Source organism: Oryza brachyantha, chromosome 11 (genome assembly GCF_000231095.2).
Source record: "Oryza brachyantha chromosome 11, ObraRS2, whole genome shotgun sequence".
NCBI classification, from domain to species: Eukaryota; Viridiplantae; Streptophyta; class Magnoliopsida; order Poales; family Poaceae; genus Oryza; species Oryza brachyantha.
Window position 1 is genome coordinate 2,882,787 of NC_023173.2, and position 18,528 is coordinate 2,901,314.

Here is an 18,528-nt window from a genome sequence, read left to right on the forward strand (position 1 = left end):
TTCCTTCTATTTTTTGCGGTGGTGGGGCCTGTGTGATTGCCTTTGAGTGACCACGCGCCACGAGCCCACTATTCGTCACTTTTGCAAGTGACATCTCTTTAAATACTTTTTATAATTGGTTTTATAAATTTGTCATTGGATATACAGTGCACTCTAATAAATTGCCACTTTTAACAGTGTGTAGTGCCAACTAAGCATGCCAACATGTATTTGCTTGATGAATTTACCATCCTACTCTTAAATCTCTTTGTGATGAACTAAACTGCAAAATGATATTCATAAATTATGCTGATGGTGTTATTGGCCTTTGTTATAACTAGTTCTATTTGGACTTCATAAATATACAAAATAATATTCATAAATTATGCTAATGGTGTTGAACTTATAATTGTGTATGGAGTTGCTCAAATTTTTCAAAGATTAATATTTATTTTTTTATTAATATCATTTTGCATAATTTGATTTGTTGGAACTCAAATGTGTCCCATAATGCTAAATGTAGCCACTGTTCTTTTCTGTTCGGTTCAGCGCAAAGAAATTCAAGGGTAGGATGGTAATTTCATCAAACAAATCCATGTTAGCATGCTTAGTTGGCACTGCACAGTGTCAAAAGTGGCAATTTATTAGAGTATCCCGTGTATCCATGGCAAATTTGTAAAGGCAAGTATAAAAGGTGTATTTAAAGATGTGTCACTGGTAAAAGTGGCAAATAGTTAAATTTTCCGGGCAAATCGAAAAATTTGGGAATACTAGCGAGTACCCGGAGCGTTGTCCCGGTACATTAAAAGTTTATTGTTAAAAAATTAATATGCGATGGACTAATTACCTGATAATGTGATATTTAATTGATTAATTGTTATAAATTAATAAGTTTCTTAACAACTATTTGAAAGTTATTTTTTTTTATATTGTAAGCGGTTCATGCATAGAGTTGTAGTAAAACAGAGACTGCACCAACGGTCAGGATATACGCAGCCACGATCTGATGTCTGAGATACTAAAAGAACTGTAGCTTCTACAGTACAGAACCTGAACGTGGCAGCTGACCTCACAGCTGGGACAGCACAGAACCTGAACGTGGCAGCTGACCTCACTGCTGGGACATTAAAAGAACTGTAGCTTCTACAGTACAAAAACTGCACGGAGTGGCTAACCTCACATGGTATACCAAAACTATAGGTTATAGGTTTTATTGATATGAAAGTAGAAAAATAGAGTAGTCTAAAATTGTACCATTTGCTCTAACACACTACGTGCACCTCAAATATTGATCATTTTGTAGATTTGACTGTTGTATAATAAAATTTGTTGAAACATAAGAAAAATATTAGGGCCTACTGCATCCACTTCATAAGATAAATATAAAACATATCTTTTTTATGGCTATTTAATAATAGAGATGATGAAATTAACTACTATAAAGTTGAAAAGCATACTCTACCATGATGAGATAATGTATTTTTTATAGAAAATTTTGTAAACGATATTTACCATTCAAAAAACTTATGCACGGAAGCCAAAGAAAAACGAAGAACATGAGTATGTTATTTTTAATATATGGATATGAAGACGAACGATTTTCTGATTTTTATAATATCTACTTGCAATATCAACAAGAGAGTTAACTGCTGAAGGTTGAAAATCTATTGTAGAAATATGAGATAATGAACTTACATAGAGAATTTTTAAAAAATATATATCATGTGATAATTCGTAAAGTGTGTACGTAAAAGCCGTGGAAAAATTTGTGTATAATAACACAGTCATGTTGTCAAACTAACTGATGAAATATATGTAGTTTGTAATAGTTTTAAGAGTAAAGTACACGGCTGGTCCTTAAAGTTGTGGCACGGTACCTTTAGGTCCATAAACTTAGAAAATGTACGTTTAGGTCCATGAACTCGTTTTAATGTCTAAAATCGTATATCTGGATGGTATATTAAAACGAGTTCATGGACATAGATGGTACATTAAAACAAGTTCATGTACCTAGATAATACATTAAAACAAGTTAATGGATCTAAACATGTATTTTCTAAGTTTATGGACCTAAATAGTACTGCGCCACAAGTTTAAGGACCGACCATGTACTTTACTCTAGTTTTAAATTAAACCTACATTGTTTTCAACCACTGCTTACGCAGGATGGATTTAGGCCTTGTTTAGTTTCCAAATTTTTTCTCCAAAAACATCACATCGAATTTTTGGACACCTAAATAAAGCATTAAACATAGATGAACTAAAAACTAATTGCACAGTTATGAAAGAAATCTTGAGACGAATCTTTTGAGTCTAATTAGCCCATGATTAGTCATAAGTGCTACAGCAATCAATATGTGCTAATGACGGATTAATTAGGCTCAAAAAATTCGTCTCGCGGTTTCTAGGCTAGCCGTGAAATTCGTTTTTTCATTCGTGTCCGAAAACTCTTCCGACATCCGGTCAAACATTTAACGTGACACTTATCTTAAAATTTTTCTCAATCTAAACACCATCTTAAACACTGTGATTTCAAATTATAAAACATAGACCGCACTAGTCTGTTACACGGTCAATTAAATTTAGGAGGTGGGTTCCAGGTGTGTACGCTGACCATTTCTGGGTCAAATCAAAATGTAAAGCTGTGATAGTCCGTACTAAACAAATGGCCGTCTCTTGCCTCCGGTCTTAAAACAAAACCTAAGATTAAGTCAAAAAAAAAGAGAAACTAATCGAAGTGCAACTTGTAAGCGAGAGACAAGAGCCATTTGGCAAAACAAACACCAAACATCCGCAACCGCCCGGCCGGTCCTCTTTAAAAACAAAAGACATTAATATGCATGGGGTACTAGATGATACCTCGCGTTTTGCTACGAGATATATGAATGAACGCATGTTAAATATATTAAATAATATATAAATATACTTAATATTGGATACATGATGAATACACGTTAAATAAGTTGAAATAATAGATAAATATACATACATTCAAGTATTATGAAAAATTGTTATAAAAATAGTAAAGAGGACGATGAGTTGATATTGTTTCATATTGATCCTTATAATCTAATCAATTATATATGATATAGTATGATTACATGAACTTTAAATACAATACTCCCTCCGTCCCTAAATGTTTAGCGTCATTGACTTTTTTATACACGTTTGACCATTTGTCTTATTCAATTTTTTTTAAATATGTAAAACTATATATATGCATAAAAATATACTTAACAATAAATGAAATGATATAAAAAATAATTAGTAATTATGTAAATTTTTTTAATAAGATGAATGGTCAAATGTGTATTAAAAAGTCAACGGCGTCAAACATTTAGGGACGGATGTAGTAGTTGGTAATGGGTTATGATATGTCATGTTTGCATGTTGAGCTTACGTAGCATGCTTGGATGAGCTTTAAGTATAATAGTTGCTAGTGAAATGTTTACATGAGTTTTATATATAATAGTTGCTAGTGGGTGATGGCATGTCAAGTGTTCATGATGAGCTTTATAGGTAGTCAGCAAGAATTAGAAAGTATAGATATCTAACCAAATTCTTTTGCAGATATAAGGTCATTCGGTGGAAGATCCTTCTAATTAAATAGGGTGATATTTAATATTTTGGATGGTATGCATATAATTAAGGATAAGAGATGAAATTAGTTTTATGAAATTACGTGTACATTGTTATCTATGTACCTTATCTCCTCCATTAATTTTGATTTAAAAACCATAGGATAACTTACCTAACTATATTTTGTCTTTACTGTATTAACAAACCAAAAAAAATTAAATAACCATATCCAACAAACATATAGATTATCATATGACATCTACCAGTAACCACGAACGAAACACATCTTTACTGTGTGTCTACCTTTTATTCTAAAAACATAAATGAAAAAATATAAAATTAAAGTAATTACGGTCGCAACTTGCTGCATATGAATTATTATTTTTAAAATGATTTGCAAATTGGTAAACAATAAACAATCACATAAAGCCACATATCTGAATAGGAGAACTAGACGATATCCCGGTCTTTACTGTTGGATACGTGGATGAAATTGTGCTAAATTTTATTGAAATGGTGGATTGGCGATTTGATATAGTTGTATATTAATATTTAGAATCTAATGAATTGTAGATGATGTATCATGCTTCAATGAGTTTTAAATATAATAATATATAGTAGTTGATGATGTGATATATTTGCATGTTAAGCTTTATAGCTAGTGGGTTCCAACTATATAAAGGTATAGTAGAACAATTTGCAGATTGGTAAACAAGAAGTGATAATAGAAAGCCACAAATCTTAGGAGGAGAATTAGATGATAACTCGTGCTTTGCTTAAGGATACGTGAATGAAGTTGTGCTAAATAATGTTCAAATGGTGGACGAACATGCATTGAGATGTTGTGAAAGTGATATTGAAGATGATGATTTGACATGTTTGTATATTAATATTTAGAATCTAATGAATTATAGATGATATAGCATGCTTCAATGAGTTTTAAATATAATAATTACTAGTAGGTCATGATATGGCATGTTTCTATATTGAGCTTTATAGCCAATGGGTTTTAACTATATAGAAGGTATAGATAAGTCAAAGATCAATGAAGAGGGAGATGATCAATGGTTAATTGGTGTCAGGCACAGAAATTTGACCAATTTTTAGTTTTTAAAAGTGTATTAAATCCTTATCCAAGACCCACCCAAGTGCATATTGATAAATTAATTATAGTAGCCATCGTCTTACATAAACAAATAAAATTAAACACTTATATATACAATTGAAGAAGGAAGATAAAACTAATTTAACCTCGAAGCAGCCTGACAAACATCCTTTAGGGCGCATAATCCTCAAAAGGTCCATCATCTGACTCATAGCCTTCCTTTGGGGCGAAGGGGGATTTCGCAAGATTGAGTACAACATCTGTACTCAACAAGTCATATCGATAAATGCAAGGGAGTACAAAAGAGTGGCATGGGATTATTTTACGGGAAACAACATTTAAAAAACATTTATTTAGCAAAAGCAAAATGTTTAAGTAATTATTAATAAATATTAAACCATACACTGGCAAACACTACACCATATTGCACCATGCCCAACCATCTACTAGTACTGCACTACACCATGTAACACTAGCTTCATCATCCCATGCTATTAAATTATTATACCAGGTTTAATTATTATAAAACGGTGTAACTAATCACAGCGAAGATCGACCGATCGCCCATAACCACGGGCATGACGGTTCCAATACTTTTGCTCTATCCAGAGGTATGTAGCTTTACCAACACCACATAGCGCCAACATACATACCTGTACACCGGTGTGCCACCATAGCACCTGACAAGAGACTATAATAGGTTCGTATGTATAACCCACTCCTAATAATTCACACCATCTGAAATTGCACTTTCCGCACAAGTATACCCATGTCGAGCAAGCTACCCTTGCCTCGCTCACGCTAACTTACGGTAAGTACAATTGTCTCAAGAATTTTCCGTGAATCGGTCCTTAACTGCTACAGGTGTGACTATCGAAACCATGCACCTACGTCCCTCCATTTAACCATGTTTTAATTGAGTTAGTAAAACCCTAAACCATATTATTACATTCATTAAGAGCTAGAATCTCGATAACTCATAAGCGAGTGAAAAAGTTACACGTCCCAAATAAATGTGCTAATTAAACTAAGTAAGGCTAAGCATAAACTTAATCAACATTGAAATGAACCCAAAGTGACAAGGTAAATGAGATAAAAAAAATATAATAATAGCATAGGCATTAGGTACCTCCATATCACATATAACTGCAAAACAACGCACAATTAATTTATAAAAGCAAAAATAATTTAAAAACAAGCTACAATATGATATATGACTTGTCTTGAGGTTCTAAGTAGCTTGGGCTATGAGTCTATGACCTCAAAGTAAACTGGCCAATCAAAATCACTAAAAATCTAATAAAACAACAAAAACAATAAAAACAATAGATTGGATAGCGGAAACATGAAAAGAAACCATTTTTATTGCATTCTTAGCAATTTTCCTGATTAATGAAATTTGAATGGACTTAAAACGAAGGTTTTATGAATTAGTTATTACTTATCGGATTATTGCCCAATTGAGGAGGAGAGGCGACATCGGCAGGAGGTCCCACTAGTTAGTGGCACAAGGCAGGCAGCGCACGAGCGACGGCGACACACACGTGGCTTGCCATGTGGAAGCCATGTTGCAACCTTGCGGCATATGTGGTCATGTGGAGGGAAGCGATGCAACATAGAAGATGGCTTAGATCGATCGAGGCCGGATACAACGCCCCTTAGTTGTTTCGAACGATAGCATGCGTGGCCCAATGGTCTTCATCGCCGACGACAAAGGCAATGGAGAGGGGGGGGGAGAGAATGGGGGTGAGCTCACCAAGGTTATGCAACAATGGGAAAAGGGCGCAAGAGGTCGTCGACGTGGAGAAGGCGATTCAGGTCGATAGTCAAGAGGCGGTGAACACGAACGCGGGTGGCATGACGACGACCGACACGACCCGTTGAGGAGAGGGAACGAGTTAGCACGTCCGGCCTCGGCAGAAAGAGGCAGGGAACGATCGCCAGAGCTTGCCAACCTTACCAAACATGGTGACTGCACGTGCATGAAATAGGAGACAATGCACGACAACGACGAGATAGGGAGAAGAAAATGAGAGGGATAGCTAGCAGGCTACGCAACGAACGTGGGTGAGTGCACACGCATATGTGCACAGGAAGGGCGGGGGAGCGGATGCACGGTGACGGCTCAGGGCGGGCCGGGTTAAGAAGGACCACGTGAATAACTACGAGCGGGTGTGGACACGTGATCAACATAGCACGAATGCGAGCTTCCCCTCCGACCGATTCGGTCGGAGGTCATGCACGGGTCGGATAGATGGGTCGACTCCAGCGACCACGGGTAGGAGCGGGTTGGGAGGCCAAGCGGGGATGGGATGGAATTTATGGACCACGTGTGCCACAGTCCCATTCCGGCCCATAATAAATGGGCCGAAAGTTTGTCTACCCTATTCCTTCTACTGGACCAAATTGATATGGGCCGCGTCCGTTCGTCGCGATCACGCTTCGCAGTCGTACCACCTTCGTGGAAGCATTTTTCGTCTCCCCGCCCAAACCCTCCGCCTCCTCCGCTCCCAAATTCCCCAAACCTTCGCGAACCTTCTCGAAGCTCCCGCGCGGCGGAACGGCGGGATGGCCGCGCCGCCGCCTCACCCTGCCATCATCATCGACGACGACGACGTAAGCGCCTCCCTCTCCTCTCCTCTCCTCTTCCATTTCCGCTCCGTATAGGGAACCCCCTCACCCCCCCACCCCGCTCGTGTTCCACCTGCTTCGGAACCCTAAATCCCGCCGACCCCCCCCGCAGGGCTTCGACTGGGAGGCGGCCGTGCAGGAGATCGACAGGCGATGCGCCCTCGCGTCCGCCTCCGCCTCGGACTCGGCCCCGCCGCCGGGGCCCTCGGCGGCGACGGCGCCGTTTCCGAGGGCCCCGGCAGGTGGCACGCGGCAGGCGACGCTCGACCGCTTCACTGACGCATTCACCAGGAGGCGCACGGCGAAGGAGCGGGGACCCCCTGTGCCTGCGGCGCCGCCCGCAGCAGCGCCGGTTGCGTCGAGCGGCGCCGCCAGGGGGCGCCCTGGTGACCCCGTCGGCGAGGGATGCTCGCCGGATGAGGAGATCAATCTTAAGCCCTGCGCGGTTGCGGTGGACCATGAGGCGGTGCAAACATGGGTTTATCCAAGTGAGTGTTTTCCATATCTATCTGCATTTCGAGAATTATCAATCCGTTGCCAGCGGTTTTCTAGAGCATTTCACTGACAAGTGAAACAATGTGCAAGAATAACCTGGATTAGATACAATCAGATGGTGCATGAATCGGTGCTGAGGTGCTAAGTATTTTGCTTGCCCATGTAGACCTTGTGTCATTTTTATCTCTACTGGGAAATCTTGTTTACATCGAAGTTGTATAGCCTCCTAACTCCTCAGGGAAACTCTCCTAGACTCCCCGTCTCCAGACTCCAATATGGATGTTCAGCTTTCTGTTCCTCAGATATGAATAATGAAATGACACCAACATAAAAATGGAAAATAACTTCTGAAAGACACTCAAATTTTCCTTTATATTCTCATTATAGTTTACTTTTGCTGTATTCATGCTTGCTTTGTAAATATTTTGAGGTTACCATGATTACTTAGCTCTCTAACCAAGGTGCAAATGTCTGAGCTATGTAATTTATGCAGCTTTTGTTCTTGTGCTGCAGCTAATGTGCAAGTCCGAGAGTACCAAAAAAATTTTGTACAGAAGGCTTTATTGACCAATACACTAGTGGCTTTACCAACAGGGCTTGGTAAAACTTTTATTGCAGCAGTAGTTATGTATAACTACTTTAGATGGTTTCCCGAAGGTAAAATTTTTTATCATGCTGGAACTTTTTTCCTGTTCCATTGTCAATCGGCAAAGAAACTCGCTGACAATTGCTCCTCTGATCTTGGTAATTTGAAAAAAAAGGGAAAATAGTATTTACTGCACCTACACGTCCTCTTGTTACTCAGCAAATTGAGGCATGTCATAATACAGTGGGAATACCGCAGGTATTAATTTCTTTCTATAGATGCTCATGCTTATCTGATGCCAATACTTGGAACTAATGTTTTCTACTTGTTTGAAGGAGTGGACAATTGATTTGAAGGGGAATCTAAGCCCTTCAAAGCGATCATGCTTTTGGAAGTCTAAAAGGGTGTTCTTTGTAACTCCACAGGTTCTTCAGAATGATATACAATCTGGTGATTATTTCTGTTCGTTGTCCTATTCTTTCATTTTTTTTGGACATGTTACAATTGTACTCTGTCTTTGGGAGTTCCATCTGTTGCTTTATAGAATGGTAACGGAACATTGAAAATGCAGCTGCACTAGAGCTTCCATCGAAATGAAGTCAACACAAAAGAAAGCAGAAATTTTTGTGCATAACGGATGTATATAAAAGCACATACGTGGCATCGTATCATGTCCAAACTTAAAGTTCATATTGTCCCAGTAAATCATGAGTTAGCTATATAATTTATTGTCATCCCACGCCAGCTTTACCCCTTTTCTTCTATCTTTTCCATCAAGTATAATTACCCCAGTTTTATGTTTGGACTGGCTGCTTCAGAAATTGACTGTCAAGAGTAGTTTTTTTAGTCAGTCAATTTCTTCTATCCTTTCTTGTTCCCTTCAGCTTTAATGCCACTACTTCTCTGATTTGACATTGTGAATTTGGCTTTTGGCAGGCATATGCATGGTGAATCAACTCGTTTGCTTGGTGATAGATGAAGCTCATCGAGCCTCAGGAAATTATGCTTACTGTGTTGTTGTCCGTGAGGTATATTCGATTGATACCAAAGCTATCTCTTGTGTTGGTTGTCTTTTACGGGTTTCCTCCAGTATCAATCCCATTTGAAGATGATATTGGTAGTGTAAATGAATAAGTGATTCTAATGTCTGCTTTTTTTTTTCCTTCTATTTTTCTGCTGTATTGACAGTTGGAGGCAGCTCGTGTGCCATTAAGGATTTTAGCTCTGACTGCTACACCAGGATGTTAGTGTCCTCAAAATTAAACAAATGTGCTGAAAAATGGAGATGCTTTCTAATTTTGCAATCTTGTTTTGTGCTTAACTTCAGCAAAACAACCAGCTATACAAAATGTTATCAACAATTTGCACATTTCTGAGTTGGTTCACCGTGATGAAAGTGATCCTGATGTCAGCCGGTATATTCAGAGGCGCACAGTTGAAATTTTAAAGGTGTGCATGGACAGATAAATTTGTAAGTTTTCTATATTGTTTCTCTGTGCTGAACGGTTTGTTTCAGTGCAGATACCAGTTGGCAGTGAGGCTATACAAGTCAATGATAAGCTTTTGGATATTATACGTCCACATCTTGTTAAATTGCGTTCTGCTGGGGTGATTGATACTAGGGATGCTTCAAATGTATGTTCTATGCTGTCTTTAATACATCAATCATCATGTTTACACGTATTCACTTTAGGTGAAGAATTTATCTAACTTATGTCCTAAACCCTGATGCTTTGCTGCCTATGCACTTGCTTCTGAATTGTTACTCATGCGCATTATTAATCGCTTTCCTATTTTTTCCAGTGGAGCCCACACCAATTGCGCATGTTAAAGGAAAAATTCGACCAAGCACCCCCACCACATATTCCTTTAGCTGAGAAAAAGGAAATTGGTACATCTTTTGTGGCCCTAACCTTACTTTATGGCATTATTAAAATGCTTTTGAGCTATGGTATCAAGGCAGCGCATCAGTCAATTGAAGCCAAATATAAAGAAGGGTATTGTCTACACTGTACACACACTTTTGTTACATTGTTTCACTTGCATGTAATTAGACAGTACATAATTAGGCTCCTAACTATGGATTTTCTGAGCATCATCCTGTTGAGCATGAGTGAATATCCTTTACAGTTCTACAGTTTTATATTTTTGCAGGGCGGTAGGAGCCCTAGTCCGTTCTCTTAACCTTGGATATAAAACACCAATATATTGAGAATTCAGGAGCCGTAGCCCGTTCTCTTAACCTTGGATATAAAACACCAATATATTGAGAATTCAGGAGCCCTAGTCCGTTCTCTTATGTACCCTTGCTTCCTTCTACTTGCAAGCCACCAAAACATCAGGCATAGGCGATCTTGTCCCCTTGTGGTACCCCTACATCTGTGCAGCAAACATGCCTACATCTCATATAAATTACTACATGCATTCCAAAATATAAGTATTTCTTGGGTGTTTAGCATAGACTAAGAAGATGTCAAAAAATTTCCTTTTAGTCACTTCAGTGGTCAATTTTTGAATTTTGAATTGATTAGATTCCCTCTCTAAGCATCTGATTGGCTCTGGAATCATCAGAATGATTGAAATTCATGAGAATCAGTGTAGAGATGCTTATATTATGGTACAAAACTTAAATACTAGAAATGCTTATATTTGGCCGAGGGAGTAAGTAGTAACTGATTAATACACTAGATTAGAAAGTTCACCCCCTTTTTTTCTTTATTCTGTGCATGCTCTATCTAATTTTACAAGATGTCTTCTGTGCATGCTCAAATTTATCATGCCTTTTGTGATTGAAGATCATGGAAGGTGCTTACAAGAAATAATTCCTTTTTGGGAGTGAAGAAAACTATGGAGGACATCTTATCTCAAGGCGTTCTCAGTCCAAAAGTACAGAAAATGGTAGAAGTGTTGTTTGATCACTTCCGTAAGCAACTTTTCTAACTTTCTCTTAATGGGCTACATATTTTGTCTTTGTCCATTTAATCCATAATTCTAATGTATACTGCTTGGTATAGTACAACTTACTCATTTGGTAGGTGTCATGGGCATTGGGCAGAGAGGTTGACGCTCGTGGGCAGCCCATGGGACTCAGCCTCTTGGCCCAATGCCTGATTGCCCATGACAGTAGGACAACTATAGCTCAATCTATCAGTAATAACATTTAGTGAATTATTCCATGTATTTGTATTTTTGTAAGGATAGTAACTTAGGCGGCGTTTGTTTGGTGGTTAGTTATCTAGTACGGAAAACGTACTAACAGATTAGTACATCAATAATTAATTATGAGTTATAAAAAATTAAAAAATAGATCAGTATGATTTTTTAAAGCAACTTTCCTATAGAAATTTTTTGCAAAAATTACACCGTTAAGCAGTTCGGGAAGCGTGCACGCAAAAAATGAAAGAATCTGGGTTAGTAAGAGGGGGAAAAGAATAGGGGCTTAGTATACAAGTGTTCTGCATAGGGTACAGTGGTACACTGATTGGAGGTTACGTGTATTTTTTTCGTTCACATGAGTGCATCACAAGATACACATGCCCCCTAGGAAGAAACTTTTATTGGCTGACTATTTGACTTCAATATCATTCCAGAATTTGTAATCCCTGCATGAACAAAACAAGGGCAAATATTCTGAAGTTTCAAGTTTATTTATGACAGTTTTGATATGGTTATGTTGATGCAGACAAAAATTCAAAAGACTCTAGGGTTATTGTCTTTGCACATTACCGGGAATGTGTCAAGTAAGAATACCTTGCTGTAATTTTTGTCTCCGTTGTATATTACTTTGCAAATTCTTGTTCTACACTGAAAAATTGATCAGTGCATAATTTTTTGTGCTGTTCTTTTTGGTTGAGTAGTTTGTACTACTGATAAATATATTTAAGGCAGAAGCCATTTTGCACCATCAGGGTTTCACAAGGGTTAATCTATTAGCAATTCTCTTAAACAACTTTCGCTGATGATATTATGGTATGGATGTTCTTAGTGTAATTGGACTGATGGTGTCATTGGTCTGTCATGGGGTTCAAACATATTTTATTTTCACGTGGTTTACCTTGTCCTAGGGAACCACTGATTATCTTGATCCAGTTTCAACAGGATAAATATTCGGTGAAATTGTCAAAGGCAATATGTGGAAATAATGTCTGTGCTAGTCAGAGAACCATAAATGTTCACTTTAGACATACCAGCATTGACCAATACTCCAATAGTTACTGTCACGATATCTATAGATAAATGATACCACTCATACTCCAATACTTACTGTCACAATGTTTAACAACAGTAAGTCAGCAACTACTCATACTAAACACAGACAAACCGTTCGGATAGTTGGAGACAAGTCAACTTGGCGAACCTAAGATTTGCGTCTTTTTGTCAATATCTTAAATCTTAGGGAAATTATCTTATTATCCAATTTTGTACTTTTCGGGAGTACCAACTATAATTTGTGTCTGATGTATTATGGCACACAGGTGCTGAATGTGACACTATTCACTGGTCCACTGGATAATGGATATGCATATTTGCTTTCATTTGTATGGTTTGGTTTTTATCAATCCTTGAGTTTTGCATCTTTCAAACAATTCCCTATCAACTATATTAGCAGTGTATGTTTTAGTTTTTCTATCTTTTTAGTACTCAGGATGCAGTATAGCTTTTTTGAATTTTCTACGCTACTGTGTATATCTCCTATTCTCCTTACTCTAGCAAACAATAGGCCCCATCTATTCGCTTATACTTATGCTTGTAAGCCAATTTAAATTTTAAAACTTAAATTTGGAGTTGATTTTAGGGTTTTTTCATCGTAGTTTATTTTCTAGCATTTGCTTTTAGATCACTAAAAACACGCATTTAGAAGTTTTACCTTCAAATTGTTTTTTAATCATTAATAAATGGTTTCGCTTATGCTTCTAAACAGAGAAAAGAAGGGGCTGATTAATCTGTTTGTTGTTTTAGCTGCGTGTCAGAAACAGTGTGCTTTTTTGTTGCTTAATTGTCTGTCAGTACCAATCTATCATATAGCTTGAACGTTTTGTTATACTGTGAAATGCAGAGAAATAATGTGCTCCCTAAGAAATATTGATGGTGAACTTGTGAGGCCTGCTGCATTCATTGGTCAAAGTTCCACAGGTATGATGATGTGTTACGGGTAATCAACTGAGCATTTAATTGTAGCTCAGTGATTTCATACAAGTATGATTTTAAAACATATGATATATTAGTTCTTTATTTAAATATGACAAGAATCAATTAGATTATGTGTTCTGACTCAGTTTTCATTCTACAGGTACTCGTGGTATTTTGGATGGCAGTGACCGTTCAAAATAAACATAGTGACCTACATTTTTCTTCATCTAAGTATTTCTAGTATTAGTAATATTCTACAGAATATGAAGCATCTTATGCATTTGAACCTATGAATCCTATGATATGATATGTTTGTTTATTTCAAGTTTTTTGCCTTCAGGTGACCAATTGAAGGGGCAGACACAGAAAATGCAACAGGCTATTTTGCAGGTATTCAACTATAATCCGCTCATCCATGATTTGCATTTATTTCTTCTTTTTCACTGTAAAAATTGTTTACAGAAATTCAGGTCTGGGGAACACAATGTTATAGTGGCAACATCAATTGGTGAGGAAGGACTAGATATTATGGAGGTTGATCTTGTGGTTTGTTTTGATGCCAACATCTCAGCATTAAGGATGATTCAACGTATGGGAAGGACTGGAAGGAAGCATGAAGGGAGAGTTGATATCCTTTTTTGGATTGTGAAAATTGACAGTCGCCAAAGTCCCACAAAAAGTTGCATTTTATAAATGTCTCTCTCTCAGGCATTGGTTACCTTAACTTCCCAAACTGGTTTTGGCTTGTGAAGGACAGGAGATGAATGGGTACTTAAGTAAGCAAGGAAACACTAAAACTATGAAGAAGTTACTGCGTGATTGTGCCAGATTTGAATACCATAATAGTCCCAGGATGGTAATTCTTTTTTACCATCATTTTCACAATGTCGCTTTAAATCTGGAGGAATTAATTGTGTAATCCTATTATTCATCCTACAGGTTCCAGATATCTGTAAACCAGAACTTAAGTTTGTTAAATTATCCATAGAAAAGTATATTCCTTGCTCAAATAAAAGTAAAGTTGATGTGAATGGCACATTTCCAATCTTTACTAAAATGTCAGAGGAAGATGGTCAATTGATTGCTCAGTACTTCGGTGCATGCAAACAAGACTGCTGGAAGCCATCTCTTGTTACATTTCCTACCTTTCAGGTTTCACCATGTGATATCTACAAAGTGCCGCATTCACCCCGAACAACGAACATGCTAATTTATGCCATGCAACAACTTCAAGATCTTTCTTGCTCAAGGACAAAGGTAGATTCAAAAAAGATCTGTGTGATTTCTTTGTTGTAGCTTTCAAATGAAACAGAAGTTCTAACATTGTTTCTGAGTACCTTTTCAGTGTGCAAGCCCTTTACAAGGACCTACTGATGTACCAGTTGCTATGGATGAGGAACCAGAAGGTAGGTGCTTGTCATGTCCTTCCCCTTTTAGTTAACTCGGTTCATGAAATTAGTTTTGCAATGTTAGCAGATTTAAAGAAAAAAAAGCTAATCTGGATTCATATAGAATCTCTGGGCTTACAGATTCATAGACAAGTTTTTTGTTCACTCAACCTATTATTGTGCATACAGCGATTTAAGCTTGCTTGTCTGTTTGATATATGATGTTCTAAACCTATGAGCCGTTTTTAGGTTTGCACGGTACTAATGCATCTAAAGAGGCAACTCCGCAGGAGTACTGTGCTTTGGAAGCTTCATCTGGTAAAGCTACAAGGAGTAAAAATGTCTCTCTCCCAAGCTCTCCGGTTGAAAAATATCCTGTCCACTCTTTCTTCAGTGGAGATTATGTAACCCTGGATGTTAGTGGTTATGTTTCAATCACCTTTGTACCTTCCCCGCCAAGGACATCTGAAGCCCGTAAGGGCATCAGGAATATGAATCGGCATCAAAAGGTCCAGAACAAGTCCACTTCTGTCAAATTGGCTCCCGATATCAGTAGACCAACAGTTGAATTCGATTCCCCTGCAGTTGTTGCTTATTCAAGCAAACCTATCTTTACAGACGAGTTCGGTTTTGCTCCCTATTCTCCTGAATATACTGAAAAATGTGGCCACACTGATGACAGACATGTACTTGGAACTCCACCATCAAAAACATTGACAAGTCTGAAAGAAATATGCCAGACTCCCTGCAATACTAAACTAGTAAACCCAAGTGTGTCAGTTCAAGATGATATGGAGCTTAGTCCCAGGCTAACATATTATTTTGAAGAAGGAATTGTTCCTGAGTCTCCAATGCCTGAAGTTAACCACAAACAGTTAGATGCAGACAGTGCTGCAAATGTTGGTTTTGTGCAGAACGATGATTTTTTGAAGTCATGTGTTGAGGGAGCTCAGATTAATAAGCTGAAATCTAGAAATGAAGCACTGAACCTTGAGGAGAAAGGGCATTTTTTTGCTGAGATCTCCAAATTTTCTGTCTCACCAGGAGAGAATGCCCTAGATCAGACTCAAGCAAACAAAGGACGGACACATCCATCAAATGTGAAAACACATAGTCCTGCTGCTCATACTCCTACAGCAAATTTGCTATGCGATAGTTTCTCTGATGATTGGCAGCTTCGGTCAGGAGGGGACACATCAAGGACGGTCCAGGAAGCACCCAAGTACAGAAGACTTTGCAAATATGGTGACAAGATCAAAAGAGTTTCGTCCATGTCTTTGGATGACAGATATGATAGAACTACTGGAGAAAACTGTGATTTTGCTACCAAAAGTATGTTAAACCTTGCACACTCTATCAGTGAGTTGTGCCTCATGTATTTAGGCTTGTTAACCTTCTATTATCATCACAATTCTTTCTTTTGTGTATGTATATTGAGATATTTCTTTTGATTCCAAATCTAGGAAACAAAAGGAGGGCCAAGAGGCGTCTGAATACCTTTATTGATGATGAAGCCGAGTATGATTTCTAAAATATTTTTTATTGTGAACAAACTAAAGCTGATCCTGTTTACTATTAATAGAGTTTATCAATATGAATTAATTGTTCACATTAGTTTATTGTAAATATCTTATTCATGTTAGGGTGTCTGAAGATGCTGATGTTTCAGCGGATGAGGATAATGATCATAGCGAAGATAAATATGAAGACAGTTTTATTGATGACCAGGCTACTCCTACGGGCCAATTTACCCAAAGTATACATCGTGGTGAAAACAATGGTGACAACATGATGGCTTTCTACAGGTATTGTTTGATGATCAAACAACTATTTCTACTTTCTAGCTGTTTGTTTGTTTTGAGCAGTCCTGTTTGTCATTCTTTCTGCCCAAAAAACAATGTGCAGTTTGACACATGCCACGCGCTGTTACAGTTTTGACTTTTCATGTCTCAATATGTTCCAACTTTGCATGGCTCCATATCTGTAAAGTTATCAGTGCAGCTCCAAATTTACAACCAATTGATTGTAGTGGAGCTGTACAATTGGGCTGTGGTACATCTGCAATCAGATAAATTTGGATAAGGTACTCATTAGTAGATAATGCAAATAACTAGCAGCGTGTTTTGTGCCTTGGATACCTAATGACAATTTGACTGTTATGACACAAGCTAGTTTATTTTATCTGTAAGCTTGTTTGCCATCAGTCATGTTGGAAACTGGGAACCAGATAAATGAGCAGTGAGCATTATCATTTTCCTGTTCATCAGTAGCCAAGATTTTTTGCATAGATGTGCATTGCAGTGGCCTGGGTTCGTGTTTCTATACTTTTGATAAAATTTCAGAAAGAAACTTTGAAACTCAATTCCATTTGATGTTTCTTTTTCAGGCGATCACTTCTTACTCAGTCCCCAGTAGTGCTGCCCTCAAGGTACCAGGACGTGCTTGACAGTTCTGCTTCAAGAGGTGGAAGTGGGAGTGCAAGCTGTTCTTCAGAGAACTTGCACAACTCTTTTGAGACTCCACAAGGGATCCAACCACACCATTCCATTGGCCCAAGTCCTCTAGGGGACCAGCAAAACTCTCTGAAGAGCACCAGCACAACAAAGTTACAAGGTGAAACAAGTCTAGCTCATTGTGAATCATCCACTACATTTGACTGCAGAAAGAGGAAGCTAAGCTTCCAACAAGCTGCATCCATCCCTATTATAAACCTTGAACCAGAACCACAACCTTCCTCAAACCTTACCACTACTGGGATCAATAATAACTTTGTTTGGGATGATGATGATTTCTTTGAGAGCCTCGATCTTGATGCAATTGAAGCTCAAGCAACCGAACTCTGGAAACTCAAGAATCCAGAGTCAACACATAAAACCTTTGGGAGCTAAAAGCAAAGCATCAGGGTTTAGCATCCCCCCTCCCTCTTATGATTTAGCGGTTCTCATAGCCTCATGCTGGTGAAGAGTCTTTCAGAATGTTTCATCTATAAGCTATTGGGCCAGAGATCATCCTGGATACCTGGACCATTGGTCAGGATTGTCGAGGTGGCAACAGCATCAATTTACCTGCCGGTTACTCGTGGGCCCTTCTACGTGCAAAAGGTTTGAGCTTGCACAACACAGCATCAAGCAAAAAAAGCATTCAGATAAGCCCTATTCTGCCGCCTAGAATGACCATTGTGGTATTTATCTGTAGGGACCTGGGAAGATCAGGAGAGGACGTCCCTAATTTTGTGGAAGTGTGGCTCGCTGTTTGTATTGATGTATGTATATCTTGTACATATAATTTATACACCCTGTATAATGGCGCTAATATAGTTCCTCTCTGTAAATATAAGTTATTTTTCTGCTGTCTACTTCCAACACCTTGTTGGATATATTTTGTTTGTCTTGATAGCCTTCCAAGTATTTTTTTTTTCATGGAGGGAGCCATGGTCTATCTGCTGATGCTTGCTTGCAAGGTATGTGCATCTCTCTCTCTTTTTTCTCAGTTCATGTGGTAAGCAGATGGTAACTGGTGGTTGCTTCATTGGTGCTGTGGTTGCCATCAAACATACAGGAAATAGTAGGACACTATTGCCATTATTCCGTACCTGTCAATTCTGTGTCCATCTTAACGTGCAAGGTTCGGTGACA

The 18,528-nt window shown here is 38.2% G+C and overlaps 1 protein-coding gene across 1 annotated transcript; it reads left to right on the top strand.

The window, feature by feature from the left end:
• The first annotated feature begins 7,206 nt into the window (after positions 1-7,206).
• LOC102700190 (DEAD-box ATP-dependent RNA helicase FANCM) lies at positions 7,207-18,290 on the top strand. Its single transcript, XM_040528945.1, has 23 exons — positions 7,207-7,279; positions 7,407-7,782; positions 8,303-8,446; positions 8,551-8,633; positions 8,711-8,825; positions 9,312-9,403; positions 9,564-9,618; positions 9,703-9,824; positions 9,897-10,010; positions 10,179-10,372; positions 11,171-11,298; positions 12,058-12,115; positions 13,432-13,508; positions 13,846-13,895; positions 13,968-14,133; positions 14,240-14,361; positions 14,445-14,762; positions 14,851-14,911; positions 15,143-16,225; positions 16,357-16,411; positions 16,537-16,698; positions 17,280-17,994; positions 18,089-18,290. The coding sequence occupies exons 1-22, from the start codon at positions 7,232-7,234 to the stop codon at positions 17,779-17,781; spliced, it is 4,125 nt and encodes a 1,374-aa protein (XP_040384879.1). The 5' UTR covers positions 7,207-7,231; the 3' UTR covers positions 17,782-17,994; positions 18,089-18,290.
• The last annotated feature ends 238 nt before the right edge of the window (positions 18,291-18,528 follow it).